The 18,997-nt window shown below is 41.1% G+C and overlaps 2 protein-coding genes across 8 annotated transcripts; one reads left to right on the forward strand and one right to left on the reverse strand.

Annotated features, from left to right (window-relative positions):
* Positions 1-3,427: 3,427 nt before the first annotated feature.
* LOC107223049 (immediate early response 3-interacting protein 1) lies at positions 3,428-4,361 on the reverse strand. The gene is made up of 3 exons (XM_015662619.2): positions 4,202-4,361; positions 3,753-3,854; positions 3,428-3,659 (listed from the first exon to the last, which is right to left on the reverse strand). The coding sequence occupies exons 1-3, from the start codon at positions 4,290-4,292 to the stop codon at positions 3,604-3,606; spliced, it is 249 nt and encodes an 82-aa protein (XP_015518105.1). The 5' UTR covers positions 4,293-4,361; the 3' UTR covers positions 3,428-3,603.
* A 2,690-nt stretch (positions 4,362-7,051) lies between these two features.
* LOC107223056 (bumetanide-sensitive sodium-(potassium)-chloride cotransporter) lies at positions 7,052-18,640 on the forward strand. Of its 7 annotated transcripts, none has more exons than XR_006905126.1 (21): positions 7,052-7,182; positions 7,942-8,052; positions 8,425-9,192; positions 11,091-11,250; positions 11,349-11,444; positions 11,749-11,940; positions 12,027-12,203; positions 12,273-12,412; positions 12,496-12,840; positions 12,914-13,139; positions 13,225-13,346; positions 13,442-13,577; positions 13,678-13,889; positions 13,981-14,222; positions 14,305-14,465; positions 14,726-15,053; positions 15,126-15,280; positions 15,399-15,507; positions 15,784-16,135; positions 17,251-17,506; positions 17,579-18,640. XR_006905126.1 is itself a non-coding variant. In XM_046744431.1 (20 exons), the coding sequence occupies exons 4-20, from the start codon at positions 8,926-8,928 to the stop codon at positions 15,917-15,919; spliced, it is 3,204 nt and encodes a 1,067-aa protein (XP_046600387.1). In that variant the 5' UTR covers positions 7,052-7,182; positions 7,942-8,052; positions 8,425-8,480; positions 8,567-8,925; the 3' UTR covers positions 15,920-17,150. The 7 variants fall into 7 exon arrangements, 5 of the variants coding, with proteins under 5 accessions (XP_046600387.1, XP_046600385.1, XP_046600384.1 ...); XR_006905127.1 differs by having other exon boundaries at positions 17,653-18,639; XM_046744431.1 differs by lacking the exons at positions 17,251-17,506; positions 17,579-18,640 and having other exon boundaries at positions 8,425-8,480; positions 8,567-9,192; positions 15,784-17,150.
* Positions 18,641-18,997: the final 357 nt, after the last annotated feature.

Genomic DNA, 18,997 nt, shown 5'->3' on the forward strand with positions numbered 1-18,997 from the left:
CCTCTTTGTTTTTCTCTTTCTATTTATCTTCATCTTATTTTTATTACGCTCAGATTTTTCGAAAGGACTGCCTTTCTCCTTTCACTTGCGACTGTACGATCGAGTGAGATCCCGTTGCCCCAAGCCATGCGATATTCACCAATATTGTAAATTGTTCAGACGCTGCTGATCGTAAAGTTGAAATACATTGCGCACAGATGTAATACCGTGTATTTATCGAATATACGGGTACGTGGCCGAATCGATATCTTCTCCGGAATGCCCGGACGACGATATCCCACCGATGGAAACTTTCATATCTATTCGCGAGCCGGCATCGCCGATGCGGAGTATCGAGGTATGGGACTTACGTTTAACTCCCACGGATGTGGAACGGAGAAAGAGCTTTCCAACGGTACACTGGCCGTTGTCTCCTTCTTCCCCCCACCGAGTAAAAATCTTCCCGTCATTAAAAGTTCGAAAGTCGACCGAAATCGTGAAATCGCAACATCTCAAATATCATCGCGATACATGCGTATCATCGATTGCCGCGGGACTGTTTTTCAACCGTCTCACGTCCCACGGCGGTAATTAAAATTGCAGAACCGTGCATGCATACGTCGGCCGACATAATTATTGCGACACCGCGTACGAGTTACAACGATAATTAAAAAGTGACGATACTGCGCCCCGAACCTAAACACGATACCGGAAATCAAGATCCGGCTCTTTCTCTTTTTCCTATCAATTACAATCTCTCTTCCTGGTATATCTCGCTGCACCTTTTCCATGGGAATTGGGTGCGCAAGGACAATGCGTGTACACGTATATACGCTTACGCAAGCGTAATGCAAGTACCAACAGGTATGTGTGCCTACCGGTGTGAGACATGCGATGCGAAAGTTGGGATATAATTGAAGTGGAGGTTTATTCGGAAGTCGAGAGGTAAGCGAGTTCGGACCAGATCGCGAGTGAGGAAGAGGACCCGCACAGTTTTTAGGTGAGAAAGTGCGAGGCACCTCCGCCGAGATGATATACGAGGCGATGCTGAATCAGGGGCGAGTTTCCCCGATAAAACCGGGGATTGTAGCGTGAGAAATCATCGCGTACGCCAAAGAATTTTCAGCTTTCGAATAACGAGTAATACTTGGTTAATCAGTAATTACCCTTCGAGACCCCACGCAGATTCATTTTTAGCCCTCGGGCGCTGTCGACGTTCATGCCACTCGTGTTACTCGCCGCATTTGTCCGCCTGCCTACCTACACCATATTTCAGCCTCGCGTCAAGGCTCATTTCTCATCTCCCCTCGACCGTACCGAAATATACATACGCATTACGTATGTGTTCAAATATGCAAAGTTTTGCCCGCAAAAGGAGGGCGAATGATCAGTGTCAAAAGCAGCTTCGCTTGCGGAGAAATCTCCTCGCGTATAATAGTCGTAATTGCGCGGAATTTTGAATTTCAAATCGTTACGAACACGCGGCCGGCCGTTTCTTGACGCCGATAATGGCAGAGTGACGTGATAGATTCGTGATGGGGAAATTCTCCGGCTCTGTACACGCGTGTGATGCACACGCATGTTTTTAAACGCATTGAATAACTCCGCGGGGAAGTTGTTCGTGAATTACGACGGAAAACGGGAAGGCATGGATGTGAGAGGCAATTATTATTATTAAAAAGTCTTACGCAAGGGCAGCAACACCCTGAATCTCCGATCGGTGCAGCTTCTTGCTTAAGAAAATGGAAATGCTTGCTGAAAGGAGAACGCACGGACTGCAGGCGAGTGCAGCCTCGATCATGCCCAAGTAACGAGTTGATTACTTCACGTTTTCGATCCCACGGAGGCAGAACTGGGCTTCGGGCCTTCGGTTAGTTTCTTATTAAACCAATTAGCAAGCCGGTGGCTCATTGTCTGGAAAACAAAAAAAATTTACCCAACGAAACAGTTGCGCGGGAATCCGCAAGTTTTGAAATCTGGGCATTCAACATTTTCCTCGTATCGTCGTTCGCGCGGTTTACTTTCGTTACTTTACGAAATCCAACTGTTCCCTATATATATATAATATATACCCAGTCCTTTTTCTCTCACACGATATAAATTACTTGTATACACGCAACATCGAGTCCAGCAGTTCTTTTTATTCCGCATTTTTTATGAAATCAAACCAACCGCAGATACAGATACTGCACTAACATTTTTTTCAATTCGTCTACTCATTCATTGTTTGCCATCACGAAGAGCCAGGCGACAGGATTTATCACGGTAGAAATACTCTCGGCACAATTGTAGCAGTGACGTCAGTTTCTGGGCCAATTCACGCGGCGTTGCCGAACGAAAGTGAGGTTTCGATCCCTCCCTCCTCCCCCCCCCCCCCCCCCCCAACGAGACGCGGTCAAGATTGTTGAAAGTAAGACCAAGCGTGAAATTTCGTAAGAGTTCTTCATTTTATTATAACGTAGGTATATGTAAGTGGAAGGTATATATAACTTGGCTTTGTATTCGGATCAGCATCTGCTGGGTTGTTCATAAAAATATGTTGCACTATACACTATAGTTGAATAACGAGCAAAACGTGCCTTGATGGATTAAATGATATATTCAAGACAGGGTCCTATAATAACATTCAGACTTTCAACTACGATTCTGCCTTTCATTCTCGTTTTCAATTTCTTCGGATGGAAAATCGTTTTACAAATAAAACATCGTTAATATGGTCACGGCGAAAAATCGTCGAGCTAAAGTTAATAGCGTTAATGTATCGAAACGTTGAAACAAAAATTACTATTTTGTATCTTTAGAATACCTGAAGAAGTTGACTTTACAAAATCTGAGTTTATTGATGCTGTATTAACAGTTTACTAAATTTCAAGTCATCCTAACGTTGTAAAATAACAACTTTTTCCAAATATGCATCATTACATTAACGTTACAAACTTCAGCCTGATAGAAATCAGCCGAACACGTTACAGTGTAAAAATATTTTATATTCGGTGTCATTATCCCCCAAATTCAGGCAAAACACGTTCGGTTTTTTACAAGCGACTAATAAACTTTGAAATATTCTAACGTGCAGTCTGAATATGCCCAATCTTGTGATATTTACTCGAAGCTGTTGTAAATTGTAAGCAAAATTTACCGCTTGGAAGCATTTCAATATATTAGTGTAGTTCAACTTGTTTGCTTATGCAGGTAATTTAGAATTGCGTGTTTCACCATTTTTCAATAATGATCGTTTTGCACTACTAAGAGTCAACAAAATTGGCTTTTTTCAGCCGTCCGCTACTTTGCTGTTGGTTTGAAATCCAAAATCTTCTTTCCCTTGTAAAAAATTGATATGCTTTAAAATACGATATTACGACATAACAATCCGATACTACCTCCAACCACATTCGTCCTTTTACATCGTTGAACGATACAAGCAAGGAAAACACATAACAAGACGAAATTATAAATACAAATGTTACATTTTATTTAAAAAATTACAATGATCTTACGGCACGTGTAAATCATGTCCTTTGATGTAAGCCTCAAATATGCACAGCGTTAACGGACATTCATCACATGTCCGGTGGATTCTCAAACTCGTTTGATCGTATCAGGTTCGTTCGCGATGTATAAACTTCATCCCAGCACGAGTTTGACGACTATTGTTAAAATATTCAAAAATATCAGTGGAACTGTAACAGAAAGCATCGATTTCTCGTATGAATACAGGCTTAAATCCCTAATCGATTTGCACAAATAAGTACACATTTCACAATAATACTTACACCTTGCTACAGTTCTGATGGAACGAACGAGATTCAACAATTGGGATCTAATTGTTGGCGGCTCACCGAATCCTTGAATATTTTGTTGCGCGCTCCATCCCACTGCACATGCGAAATAATTTATATTAAAAATGGCGTCCGTTCAACAATGTCAACAATGGCACGTTTCGAGGTTGGGTCGCTTCAAATGCGACCGTATATCATTGCAGATGCTTTTCGTCGCGTTCAGAGCGAAGGAAACAAGCCACGCGTCTACTAATTCGAAAATCGAATATCAACGGCGAATGAACTCACGCACGGCGTGAGCAAATAACAGATGCACGATACGATCGTGAGAGAGACGAAGGAAATTGACACGTCATACGAGACGCCGGGGTCAGGTCGAATGGAATTATTTAATACGAAGTTGAGTGTGACGCCGTCTTTTTTTCCGCTAATTGACTACTTACTTTTGACGAGAAACCGCTCCTCGTGTAAAACACATACCGCGTTTAAACACAGCAGCGTTGCTTCGAACAAGGTCCATAACGTGAACGCCATGTTGATGTAACGTTTGACACGCGAATTGAATCGCCATACGCACGTTTCTTCCGCCTTGTGCTGCCATCTTGACGGCGCATCGGGGAACACGAACTGCGCATGGCGCTCGCGTTTCATTTCTGCTGTTAATAATGCTTAATATCGCTCGACGATGCCGTTTCGTCCCAAATTCGTACCATTGCCCGACTCACGCAATGTCTGTATTGCCAGCTATGCCGCTGACGGTCATGAAGAAATCAGTCAGTTACTATCCGGGCATTTACTCGGCAGGTGGCCGGGAGATTTTAAGGTGAACCCGGTGAACCGAAATGAAAGTATGATTCAATTGCTCGAGCTCATTTTTATAATTATTATAATTACTTAAGTTACTAAACATAATTACAGTACAATTTTATATTCTTACACACAACGTCACCTTATTTAATTTTTCTTTTGATTAACATGAAATTCATGTCCTATGCGTCAAGGCTTCGGTACAAGCTATGATAATTTTTGGCCGATCTGATTAATCCACAGTCACGTTTTTCAAATCATTGGTAAATGAAGTCGTTATAAAATTCAATGGAGAACGTGATGTCTCGGCGGATTGATACTTACAGTGGCAACATTGACAAAAAATTCGTATCACCGGAGTTCGCAAACTCCAATGAGCCGAAACATGATGGCTCACATTGCTAAAGGTCGTGACGATTTAACCAGTTTTTAAGTAACTGTAATTTTCGGTATTCGGTTGTGGAGGAAATATATTAGCTTTCAAGTCTCGTGAATATCTCTACAACAATCTATACTTAATAAGTTATTCTGTGCGAAAACGGAAATGAATTTATTGCCTTCGTTTTTGAATTATACAAAGAAATACGAGCAGGAACATTGAAAATTGTGTGGTATCCGTGGTGTGTGGACAGCATTACCGTAGAGAAATTTCTTCTGCACTCTAGAATAACGACGTATGTTGTATATACACAAACTCGGAATAGATTTATTATCTATATTCAACCACAACGATGTGTCAATTATTCATGAAGCAAATAAGAACTGACGAACGTCTAAGAAAAAAAAAACTGTTATTTATGGAACAGTACCATCGGATAAAATACCTTTTGCTATTCTCAATCCGTTATACAATCATACTCTTACATAACAGGTCATATATTTCTGTGTACCTTATACGATTGTTCAGGGAGTATAACGCTTATCGATCCTATCTCTGCGTTGAAAGTCTTCTCACATCAAGATAAGGAATATCTCGTTATTGTAAACAGTCCAAACGATTCCAGGAATAATGAAACTATTTTTATGATTCACTGCGGCTATGGTGCGAGAACAAGATTGAAGTATTTCGATTTCCTTAGATGCTGCAGCATCAAAGTTCCAAAGGATGAATTTTGAACGAAATTTTGAATCACTGCAGAGTTACGCGAATAGCAACACATAACTTAGAACACAGGAGAACATCGATTCAATTCATCAGTAATTCGAATTAATTATCATCGGGTCATTGCAACTCAGTAGTAAATGTTCTTTGGAGAAATTTCGAAAGCCTTTTGTACATTATTCGCTCTTCTGGGCGCCACCAAATACAACAATTCATCCTTCGGTCTCGTTTGACGTTAATAAGACTTCTCTGTTAGACTATTTGTCTTCGCCGTAAATCAATGCACTCGACTAATTTAATTCTAGCTTTGCTACGACTAACCAGATTTGAGAAGACTTGAGCGTTATTTCAAACACTGAATCAAGAAACTTGTGATATTGGCGTACCTCTATGTAACTTATTTTAGAGTGTTTGTTTTCTTCAAATTTCTTCCTTTTTTTGTAAGTCTCGAAGAACATTCACACATGTGAATAAGATTACTGTTCGCTCTGTTGCAATTTTCCCAGAAAATTGAGAAAATTAGCGTTAAAGACGGATTGTACATTGTATAAACACATTCGGATACACCGTAGTTGCCATTGAAGGTGCAGCTTTTGAAACGCAGCGTGCTGCTACAATCAATAATGGCATCCTGCCATGAGATCTCCCCATTCGCGTTTTCACCCTACCTCTTTTTCTTCGCTCCCCTTAAGCCTGACGCTCACATCGTTCCTCCCTTAGAGTGTAGATCAAGTCTCCGGTGAATTCTGGTTTTAGATGCAGTATTCTTAAATAAGAGTATTCCAGCAAAATGAGGTGAAAAATACGACATGAACGTACACATGTCAATTTATCTGCAAATTGACCTAAGTGATTGAGAGCTCCTATTTTATTCCACGTGGGCGCGATTTCACAGCCAGTGTAATGCAAATGTAAATTGCATTAGATATTTATTCGACATAGTCGATGTGTCATCGCGTTGCATGTAACTCGTCATTGGTTAACAACGAGTCATCCTTTCCGAGACAATAAAAATTCCGAGGGAGTCTGCAAGACGTCTTGAAATTATTATACCACAAATTACTGCATTGTTTATTTGGAACAGTGTAATCTTTCATTATTCTTCCGTAGCGCTAACCACTCTTCTTTAGAAACTTCAAAGGCTATTGGATTTTGAATTGGGACTAGAATACGTTACGAATAATTATGGTTAATTTGAGATGAAATCGGAAATAAAGGATTTCTCCACCGACTTATTTATGCAAAGAACGACCCTAATGTCAACCTTCCTGGCTCACACCCACGCACGCCTGAAATACCCACATATATACAGGAAGTTATGTTGGCAAAAAGAAGCGAATGCCGACCAAAGCACGCGGGCGTATCTGAGCTTCAGCCCTGCCAAGTCACCACCAAACGAAATGCCGTCAGTGTCGACCGCGCGCTCAGGAAAGTCTGACGCTTTGCCGTTGGGCCTCGTCGACGTTCCAACATGTGACACCAAATCTGCGATAAGAGTAGATGCTTCGATTCGTGGTAAAGAGTGTTTGAATTTTTTATAGAAAAAACTTGTTTCCATCGTGAAAGCTTTCCATGGATAATCCGTAATAATGTTAGCAGCGACAAGTTGGAAAAACGTCCTTTCAGGAACTCATACAGTGAAGCAATAAGCCAATACATGAACGTCCCGAGTGCTATTCCATATGGCGAGAAACGGTCCTTCTGTGTGGTGTATTATTAAAACGATTTTCTTAGATTACCAGATTTTGTAACATTCATTGCTCGCAAATTTAAATCAATCATTTGTGGTTTTTAAGATTTTTCAAATTTCATCTACGCTACATTATTATGGAAATTGCTGAATACCCTCACGGAAAAAACTCTCAACTTGGTAGTAAATTCGTGCCCTTAATTTTTTTCTTGTAAATTTTGCAACCAAGTTGAGGATTTTTTTCGTGAGGGGATGACTGGAAATTTGGGGTTCGCACGATCCAAAACCACCTTGGAATGAAATCCAAAATAATTGGAACAGTTTGGTTGGGGGTAGCAGATAATTGCACCATCGGACACTGTCTCGTAATATGTAATTCAATGTGATGTATTACACGTCAAGTTATTCAAGACAAAATTGCTTGTAAGAACGGTCTGACACTTATTTTTATGTGCTCATCATCAGACAAACAATTCTGATCCCAGCATCCATAAAAAGAATAAAAAATAAAAAAAATAGCACGTTGGCATGAAACATCAATTTTTCAACGCGGTGACCGCTAATTATTCCCGAAATTATTTTAGTTTCACAAATATTTGCACTCAGGCAACGTGCAAGGATCCGTGTGTTTGCACATGTGAATTGGCGAGCGTCTCTGCGGGTCAGTCATCTTCTGTGTACAAGCAAGTTCAAAGGTAACGTCCAAGTTGAAATTAAACCGTTAACAGTATTTTGAGAAAGTAACATGCGCTGGAATCTAGTTTCTCACGAAGAATACGTAGAATTGACCCCTGGACAACAGCTGTATCGCTTCCTTGTCTGATATCTCGTTTACCCAGTATGTTCGTCACTGTTAAAGCTGTGATACGGTTTTTCATTTACTCAGATGTTTGAATTTAAAGTTTCCTTCGAACGGTTCTTTGAACCTTATTCGCCTAACAACCCCTCGAATGAAATGTTAGCACGAGTTCCTGGGCATGAGATCGCGCGATATTGTCAGGGGATGTTGGTTGAGGGTATCTGGAACGGCGCCAGACGAGTAATAAAGTAAGTAATTTATATTTCAGAGTGCTCGCTGCATCGTGGGCCAAGTAATCGATAAGGGGACGATTCGCCTAATCAAGTAAAAATATTTACGCTCATCTCTGACACTTCGTGATCAATCGTGAAGCAATCGCGTACGTACATATAACGTTAAAGAAATTCAAGATCGTTGTTTGATTTTCTGGAAGCACTGAGAGCACGTAGCCGTTGATCAGCTGTGGTAATTCTCATGGCCGTCGCTAACTACACGGGGCGTATCCAAGGGGCTAATGATAGCATTCAATGACAGCACACAAATTATACCAATTGGACACGTGTTTCGGAATATAACCGATTTTCAAACAACTACCTGCGGTAGAATAAGATGAGATAAAAATATTGGATCAAAATTGCTATACGCATGCCGATGGCAGGGAGTTCTTGATCTAACAATAAGATCAGAAGTCGGAAAATCGTCCGATACCGCTGCACGAGGTTGTATTTGGGACATTGCAAATTACCAAATTGCAAATTTAACTGTCAGTATGGCGTACGAAAACGGGAGAAGCAGAAGCATTGACCTGGACAATATGGAATTGGATCCGATTCGGCGAACGCGTTTTCACGTCAACCGAGTTGACAGCTTGGAAGGTCGAGCTAGCCTCCTAGGGGAACAGGAGACCAAGAAATCCCTGCGGAATCTGACACGCGAAGCACTACCTCGGCTAGAAAACTACAGGAATATCCTAAGTCTACAAGCAGTCCATAGACCTACCCTAGACGAATTGCACAATTCCTCTTTCGTCAACAAGGTAAATATTTACAGAATTCCTTACTTTTTCCTAGTTTGGTCTTTGATGGCGGGGTTCGTGCTTGACGTTCGTGGTTCCACTTTGGCGAGGGCAAGCAAACCATTTCACATACTCACTGTCGATTATAATTGAAAGATTCGTGACAACGAATACTTAGCAGAGGGAAGCGAACGAGAAGAAAAAAATGTGGCAATTTAAGCTTCGTTCAAAAGTTTATTAGAAAATTGCCTCACGTGACGCGAGGGACTGTTTCATCTGCTGGCAAAATACTAATTTCCTATTCATTCTCCAAGACAAAAATCTTAGGACTTACGATTAGTATATTCATTGCAGTTTTATATCCATCTTAAACATTGTAAGGAGAATTTCATCGTCATCCATGTACTTAATGCAAATTGCGGGAATCGGTCACGTCGAAAGACAGTTACTTAACTTCAACCGATTCAGGTTTAACTACCGACCACATTGACATGCACGTAGCTAAATAGACAGATACGTGTTTACCTGTTAATCCTCCTAGTAAACGTGGTTTTCAAAGCCACCCAAGCACTTCGAGTTCGACTTGATACTCTAGAGGAAACTACGGCTCTTCACGCTTGATTCAATTAACCTGAGCTCGTTTAACAATAAAATATAATTAACGCACGTACGTGGCCGGCTAGTAGTAGAGCAAATATAGGAACAATTAGTGCTCTTAGAATTGAAAAAAGTCCGTTGGTCGGGTCAGCAAGAGGACCTTCACGTACCCGTAGGTAATTAAACAATAAGCGTTAAACCAGGAGTGCTTGCGATCTCTGATCATAGTGCGTCATTGACGAGCAAATAAAAGTACTTCAAGACTGACTGAAGGAAAATATAACTCTGGGTATAATAATTAAGGACCGAACAAATAAAGAAACGCTGATTACTGATATTACTATTCACGACATCGACAAATGCTCCATTTCTTGGTCATCCGTTAATTCTGTGAAGGTCAGGATAGTTTCGAGTGTGGTAAACCCGACTTTTTTGCGGGGTTCTCTTAACTGGGAAAGAAACCATCGCTGCTTCATTGGGATAAAAGATTGTTCAACGCTATTTAAAAAATACCCTGGTATTACCGGGAACTTTTCGTTCAGTCAGCGTTAACTTTTTTTTCCACGATATCAGATTTCGAATCCTCAAATTTCTCATCCACAGGTGAAACGGTATTAATTTTCCGACCACGGTCGTCACCTATAAAAATTCTTCGAATATGCGCAAAGCTCCCTATTTCTCAGTAAAAATAAGAAAAAAGTTCACCTAGCAATTTTCTTTCGACCAGCTCGCGCATAATCACTAATCGGCGGCGGTTGCATGCAAATCTAACGATCTCGTGGAATAGCAAGGTGGCGTGTTACCCGGTGCCCTAGACACGCGGTTGCCTAGACACCTGCCCAACCGACTACCTCCTTGATTCTTATCTCGGTGGACGATTATAGCGTTGAATAGAGGAACCTGAAGTTCGAACCGAAGCAGGTCAGTTTGACGATGTCAGCGATATACGAGGCAGCAGAGTAGATGTGACACATGTAACACATAGCGTTATTACATAAATCGTTAGCCTTCATTGAACGACTGCGCGGGACCCTTCTTCCATTAGTTACTTTACCATCACCTCTGTCTCCTCCTACCTCCGCTCGTGTACGCCACCAGATACGTTACCATCTAAATACCAATTCTCTTCCACAGTGGCTGGGATGAGCATGAATTTATAGCGCGACGTGACAGCTTCTTCATTGTCACAAAAATTCGTGTTCAATCAAATTTGCCTCGTCTGTGTTTTTCAAAATGCATTATTTTTGGCCGCTCGATCGCTGACGATGTTTTTCAATTCCTCATCCGAACGGAACTGAATACTAGATACTTCAATATTACAGGGTCACACGTCTAACACACTTCCATTATCTGTGGAGAAGCCATTAGAAGCTGGTATCAAATTTGGGTGGATCCAGGGTGTGCTTATACGATGTCTCCTAAATATATGGGGAGTGATGCTCTTCCTGCGGTTGTCGTGGGTCGTGGCACAGGCAGGAATAGGCAAGTATAATGAATTCCGGTTGCGTCGGGATGCTCGGCTTATTTCGAATCGATTGATTGGAGAACAGGGTTTAGTTAATTATCTATCCTCGTTACAGGCGAGGCACTCTTGATAATAATTACAACCACTGTGGTGACTACGATCACCTCTCTGTCCATGTCTGCCATCAGTACAAATGGTCTCATCAAAGGAGGTATGAATTCTACCGAGTGGTTCGTTTGAAACGCACCTTCGTATGGCATTGTAATTAGTCTAATTGTACGTGCAGGATGAGTAAATTAAATGTTCGCAGAAAGTAGGAAGAATAAAAATTGCAGATAGGCATACATCACATTGGCAGCAGCTAATCTATATCCATGAACGTGACTTGACCTCGCAGAACTTCTGCGAAAATAATGAAGTAGCTTGTAACATCATCCTGCCTTCGATTCACGAACCTTTGAACCGTGACAACCTTAACGGATTTAAAAAAATTAACCGTCATTTTAATTTTGCAGGCGGAACGTATTACATGATCTCAAGATCTTTGGGTCCCGAATTTGGTGGATCCATAGGGTTGATATTTTCACTAGCCAACGCGATTGCCGTCGCCATGTACGTTGTGGGATTCTGTGAAAGTCTAGTTGACTGTCTCAAGTCCTACGGCATCTGTATTGTCGATTGCGATAGCACAGACGTCAGAATAATAGGTGAACACCGCTTGGTATTGGTTAAGTCAGTGACCCTGCATCATATTTCCGATTAAACTAACGCGTACTATTTTCTCGTTTCACAGGCTGCATAACAATCGTGCTGTTACTGATGATCGTCGTGATTGGGATGGAATGGGAAGCAAAGGCGCAGTTAGGCTTACTGGTCATACTTTTGGTCGCTATAGCAGACTTTACAATTGGCACTTTTATTGGGCCAAAGGACGAGGGCGAAAAAGCCAAGGGCTTCGTTGGTTACAGAGGTAAAATAATTTCAAGTCGAAATTCATGCCATTCGTTTCACAAACTTTATTAGCTGACGTGTTTTCCAGCCGAATTATTGAGGGAGAATTTTTATCCGGACTACAGATACAGCGAAGGTGTGGACCACAATTTCTTTTCAGTCTTGGCAATTTTTTTCCCTGCAGCAACGGGAATTTTAGCTGGCGCCAATATTTCCGGCGATCTAAAAGTACGTCACATTTAGTGTATCAGTTGATAAGTCCAAACAGGAAAATACAAAAATAAGTTGAGTATATTTTATTTCGTCTTCAGGATCCTCAGTCAGCTATTCCGAAAGGAACTCTCCTGTCCATCCTAGTAACAACGGTCACTTATCTGCTGATGATTGTTATGGTTGGAGCCAGTGTTCTCCGCGACGCATCAGGAAATGTGACAGATCTGATTTCTTCAGTAACAGAATCACCGATACTAAATTCAAGCGTAACTGAAACCATAATCGTCTTCCAAAACACAAGCACCATCGAGAACGACACGTCAACTATCGTAGAGAACATGACCAACCCCATCAAAAATACGGTAGATCGATCGTGGTCGATTTATGGTACATCTTTCAACTGCACTGGAGGATGCGCGTACGGGTCACACAACAGTTTCCAAGTACGTGAGACAAACCGATCTAAAGTTTTTGCGAAACTTGTATAGATTTACGATCATTCACCCGGTATTATAGGTAATCGAGTTGGTTTCCTTCTTCGGACCGTTGATATACGCCGGCTGTTTCGCGGCATCATTGTCCAGCGCCTTGGCGTCCCTGGTATCGGCGCCAAAGGTCTTCCAAGCGCTTTGCCTCGATGAATTGTATCCAGGAATCGCTTGGTTCAGCGGACAGCCTGGGAAAGAACCGGTGAGAGGGTACATCCTCACGTTTGCCGTCGCCGTTGGATTCATTTTGATTGGTAATTAGGTGTTCTACTGCAGTACGATTGAGCGCTCAGTCATGCCACACATGTGTTAAACGAATGTACCAACTTCTATACGCAGGGGAACTAAACACAATCGCACCGCTGATATCAAATTTCTTTCTCGCGGCTTACACCTTGGTCAACTTCAGCACCTTTCACGCCTCGTTGGCCAAGCCAATCGGCTGGCGTCCGACGTTTAAGGTATTGAATGAATTAATATAATCGATAGCGATTAATTATTTAACACTTACTCAAAACCTTTGCCCTCATAAATACCCTGCGATTTTATGTCACAGTATTACAACATGTGGCTCAGTTTGGCAGGGGCTGTACTTTGCGTCGCCGTCATGTTCTTAATTTCATGGTGGACTGCACTCATCACCCTGTCCGTGGTGCTCGCCCTGTATCTTGTCGTTTCATACAGAAAACCTGGTAAAAATTCATTCATTCAAGTTCAAAGTTATCTAATTGTGACGGTACGATGTTTGATTGGATATTCACATCAGTTTCCCATCTTGCCGTTCACTTCCAGATGTCAACTGGGGATCCACGACCCAGGCTCAGACCTACAGCAGTGCGCTCACGGCTGTACAGCAGCTCGATCGCGTTGAAGAACATGTTAAAAATTATAGGCCACAAGTCTTGGTGCTCAGCGGACCCCCGAGTGCTCGTTCGGTGCTGGTGGATTTTGCACATCTTGTCACAAAGAACCACTCTCTGCTGATATGCGGGAACATCGTTGAGGTTTTACAAAGGCCCTTGAATGAATTTGGTGGTAATTCTCATTTCTACGATGTACTTGGTGTTATTAATTTATCCAATTTCGAAATTGCAGTCCATTCTTCCTCACCGAACGCGTGCCTCTCTCATCAGTAAATCGATATCCTGGCTGAGGGCCAATAAAGTAAAAGGATTTTACTCGATGATTGACGGAACAACGTTTCAAGAGGGAGCCACAGCAATGCTGCAGGTATCAGGTCTTGGTAAATTGAAGCCAAACATTCTTCTGATGGGTTACAAACAGGATTGGGCCGCTTGTTCACACGAAGAGCTTAACATGTATTTCAACGTAATGCAGTAAGCGGTTTTTGCATCAGTTTTTCGGCATTCCTGAATTGCAAACGCGGGCTTGAACCTTTAAAATTTTTCCGTCTCACAGCAAAGCACTAGATATACACGTTGCGGTCGCCCTGCTCCGTGTTAACGACGGCTTGGATTACAGTTCTATGATGTGTGACGCCGAACAGCAGTCTACATCCCCAAGAAAAATTTCCTCAACCAGCATGTCGCAAAATCGAAGCTTTTCGCAATTGAGCCAAGGTAATCTCTCACTTCGACAAAGTGGAAGAATTTGTCTAATGATAGTAGACTTGCTTTCTAGAACTGAAACATGAATTTACTGTTCAATGAAAGATAGGTAGCAGTATCATCTCACATGCTCTTTATTAATCAACCCTCATTTTTAATACAGACCTTATTGTCATAGAACTCATTTGAAAATTGATCCAGCTTATAAAATATGTACAGAAGTCATCGCAGCGAGTTATTGCTAAATTAACCGAGTGCTCGAAATTTTCCAGCAAGTAGCGCATCTGATATTTCAATGCCCGGAAGTCCGGCACCCCGAAGATCTCACGTGGTTAGCGAATATCCAAATCCAACGACCGAGGATCGCATAGAGCCTCGACAAAACGTGGAAGTTATCTCCAAGGAAGTCTTGACGAGCGTGACGAGGTTCCAAAGGAAACAGAAAAAAGGGACCATAGATGTATGGTGGCTCTACGACGACGGTGGGCTGACCTTGCTCATGCCCTACATCATCAGTACCAGAAGTAATTGGGCCAGTTGTAAGCTGAGGGTATTTGCCCTAGCAAATAGGCATTCAGAGCTTGAGTACGAGCAGAGAAGGTACGTCGTAAAGATTTGATGATTATTTCATGACCATTGATCACTCAAAATGATATCTCCGTCCTGTTTTAGTATGGCCAGTCTGCTAGCGAAATTTCGGATAGACTATTCTGCGCTGACTGTTATTCCGGACATAACTAAGCCAGCACAGTCGACAACAACGAATTTCTTCAACCTGTTGATAGCTGACTTTCAACAACCTGAAAATCCCAAGGATCCCGATACCGGTGAGCTTCAAAATATTAATTTAGTAGCCGAGGTGCGTGTTTCGTTACTGCATCTAGTGTTATTAATGACAATACCGCATTATTAATGAAAAACCGCATCGTCACATGGTTGTTACAGTTCCATTGAAAGACTCAGAGCTCCTAGCGATGAAAGAAAAGACAAACAGACACCTTCGCCTTCGTGAAATACTTCTGGAAAATTCAATGGAGGCCAATTTGATAGTAATGTAAGGTCGACAGTTATAGCGATTTGCAATAAATAACGCAATACCAACGAGAAATGATTCAGATAACTAAATTGTGGAATTTAGCATAGTCGAATCTGTAAAAAAGTCACCAATTGTAAAACAATAGCTCGGTTTTTCACAGTAAAATTTACATTTACTGCATTGATTAACGAATCATCTCCATATTTGAATCCACGCGGTGAACCGAGTGTTAAAATATATTTCACCGAGAAGTGCGTGTGACTTGACAAATCCTTTTTCATTCTATTTCTAAAGGACACTTCCGATGCCGAGAAAGGGGGCCGTTTCCGCACCACTGTACATGGCATGGCTGGAGACTCTGACCAGGGATATGCCACCGTTTCTGTTGGTACGAGGGAATCACACGTCGGTTCTCACCTTCTACTCATAAGTGAGCAAAGTGGCCTGTAGTGTTTAAAATTTTGCTGTTCAAGAGTTTCCCAATGTTACGTGAACCAAAGAAAAACAATCAAAATGTTCAAACAAGCAGCTACCATTTCGAGCAGCCAAGGAAGTTTCTGGAGTGTATTACGTAGTCATAACGTAACGTAACGTTGAATGATGATAAAGAAAGTTTCCACTCCGACATCACCGAGAATAAGACTAAGTAAGCAAAAATATTATTGATAATACATATGCTATATAAATGGGTGCATTGAGCCTTTGCTTTAGAAATTCATGGAATATAAAATGTCGGGCTTAATTTTTCTACTTACCATGTGGTAACAAACAGCGTAACATCAGCTTGAATATAGTCTTTTTATCTCATGGTCACGAACAAGGCTAGCTCAAAGTAATTCATGGCTTCGGATAGGCAATTTGACACTTTTCCAACTAGATACCGTGTGTATACCTTAAAGAATAGGTGAGCATTGTGAGACCGTGATACTAAAATACGAATTAATGAAATACCCTCGGCGATTGTGAAGCCTCGAGTAAGTTCCTTGGTGACAGCATAATAACGCCTTTGACAGTAACATAAAATTCAAGAAAGTTCTTCGGTGTTATAAATATGCCGACCTTCCATCGATAATATTTGTGTAAGTGGTTGTCAAAGTTGTGCATCAATTTCGAGCGTAATTCTTAATTAAAATGATACGGTGATCCCCGCGCGTGTTACGCCGGTTATAAAACTTGATGTACTGTAATTGCAAAATGTATTATTATCGCTAGTTAACGTCTCAAATTAACTACTTCTATTTCCTATTTTATATTCAATATTAAGAAGCTAATTGTAAATCACACTAACGAGCCAACGACTGGAAAAATGTATGGATGAATTGGTGTGTAGAAATACGTTCTATAGTGGTGATAAATAATTTGCACTGATGTATAGAACAGATTATTTACAAAGTCGGACGTGCGTTCAGTAAAAACGACAAGATAATCAACGGAATCAAATACGGCCGATGCCTTGCAGGTGTGTAATAGCTTATTAAAGTTAACGTGAATGTATGCATAATAAATAGGTACAGCTGTATAAGGAAACGCGAGGTTGATTACGAGCAGCTTTAAACACGGTTGAAACTTTCGAAGCACCTATTATGAATCAAGTAGGAAATTATTTGTACAAACTTACACGCAGCAGTTTGATCACGCAATTAAATCGATTCGGAACACGAGTCACGCTTTTTAATTCGACCTAATAATGAACAAAAATGCGGTAGAGTTAGTCGTGATAATTTATGAATTCTAGTATTCTAATAATTGCAGAATTTCTAGATAGATTATTTCAATGCAACGTGCACGTGAAATCTCTTGCGTCAGTTGTAAGAGAAAGCTGTACACAAGTTTCAATTTTTCCACCAGAGATCGGTAACGTGCAAGTATATAGTCTCTGTGGTTTTCAACATTGTGTATGCTGTTTGGGAATTGTAGTAAAGAATTTTTAGCCCATAACATGAGCTTGATTTTTCTAACGAAGACCTGATTGAAAGTCAAGGTTGAGATTTCTGCAAACTCCCAAGTCCTCAAACCGGTAAGAGTGAAATTTTTTATGGCAATAAACCATCAACACTTCTGTCGAGCAAAATGTTTTCTGGTTTCTCAGATTCCAATACAAGCATACACGAATTGGCTAGTTATGGTAAACGTATCTCATCGCGAATTCCCTTGTCCCATCAGCTCCAAGACGAACTTCTATCCAGAGTTTATCTGAGGTCTTACGAAGGATAACACGAAGCCAGTCGGTCTCGGTGGGTACCGAAGTAGCAGAAAACCCGGCATGTGAGATACCGTGAAGGTAGTAATTGCGAGTTGCAGCGTGATGGTTAATATGAGGCATTAGAGAAGACCGAGAGATGATGAATGCCACCACATGAAGATTGCTGTTACATACGACTCACTGACGTCGAATTCTAAATGAGATAAAAGCAAACAGCTGGTCTAATTGCTGTTTGGGAGTAATACAAATTACCAAGTCGGTATAAGCCATGATAAATATTAGGCAAAAAATACGACTGGTTAAAAATGCAGATGTATAACTTGCCGAATGTGTAAATTACCTTTCATCGATGCCTTAGAATGTGCGCGAGCATACGGGTTCGAAATATTATTTATTACCCGTCTGAAAATTTGGCGTTAGTCAGGCTAATGCGAATGATACGTAATTTCAACTTCAATTCTTCGAGTTACGCTAATAAATGTAATTTGAAGATCCCGAAAAAACTTGATTTCGTAGAATTGTAAAACGAATAACAAGTTGCGAGGACAGTCATCGCATTGATATTATATTACAGTGATGAAGTTTCATCGTAATTGGATCTATGATTTTGATCAAGTGAAAGTGTTGCTCGGCATTGTTCTCGTACTTGGAGACGCAAAGACGTCGCAGTATGCATAGAAATGAGATACCGTCGCAGAAACGGTAACGGTACTCTGGAGACAAATCCAGGCCAACGTGTTGCTAAGCGTCAATGTCAATATCTGAAACAAGGAGAATAAATCACACCGAGGGTAAGCTCGACGTTATTAGAACCCGAATGGTGAGTGTTCCAGGTTTTTTCCGCGTGAATTTTGCGAAACAAATACAATTCCCGTGTAAGACACCTTACTGAAAATTATTTTGTGATAAATCACATAGCGTTATGACCGAAATTCCGACGTATTTTATCATGCAATTTAACATGTAAATACGACCTAACACATGATATATCGTGAAGTATAGATTAATGATGAAATACGTAACAAATCACATACCGAAACCTGTGACTTGTCATATGATTTGTTATGTATATTATTTTATAATCTATACTTTACGGTTTATTGCGTGGTTCGTTTCGGCTTGTTGTTCGGTCATAACGCTACGTGATCTATCACAAAACAATTTTCAGTAGGACAACAAGTCGCAAAAATAAAATACACGGTAATTGGAAGGAAAAAGTGGACTAATTGGTCGGAGGTCAAAGGACAAATTGGGTCCTCTATTGACGCGTAAAGCACCTCCCCATCCCAGACCATTTCCCATTCG

This window comes from Neodiprion lecontei, chromosome 6 (genome assembly GCF_021901455.1).
Source record: "Neodiprion lecontei isolate iyNeoLeco1 chromosome 6, iyNeoLeco1.1, whole genome shotgun sequence".
Classification (NCBI taxonomy): domain Eukaryota; kingdom Metazoa; phylum Arthropoda; class Insecta; order Hymenoptera; family Diprionidae; genus Neodiprion; species Neodiprion lecontei.

Coding starts and splice junctions, on each gene's coding strand:
- LOC107223056 (XM_046744428.1), top strand. CDS start 8,926: ATGGCGTACGAAAACGGGAGAAGCAGAAGCATTGACCTGGACAATATG. Junction 11,941..12,026: donor CACAGACGTCAGAATAATAG/GTGAACACCGCT, acceptor CTCGTTTCACAG/GCTGCATAACAATCGTGCTG. Junction 15,281..15,398: donor TCCCAAGGATCCCGATACCG/GTGAGCTTCAAA, acceptor TGGTTGTTACAG/TTCCATTGAAAGACTCAGAG.
- LOC107223049 (XM_015662619.2), bottom strand. CDS start 4,292: ATGGCGTTCACGTTATGGACCTTGTTCGAAGCAACGCTGCTGTGTTTA. Junction 3,855..4,201: donor GGAGCGGTTTCTCGTCAAAA/GTAAGTAGTCAA, acceptor TCGCATGTGCAG/TGGGATGGAGCGCGCAACAA. Junction 3,660..3,752: donor CATCAGAACTGTAGCAAGGT/GTAAGTATTATT, acceptor TTTCTGTTACAG/TTCCACTGATATTTTTGAAT.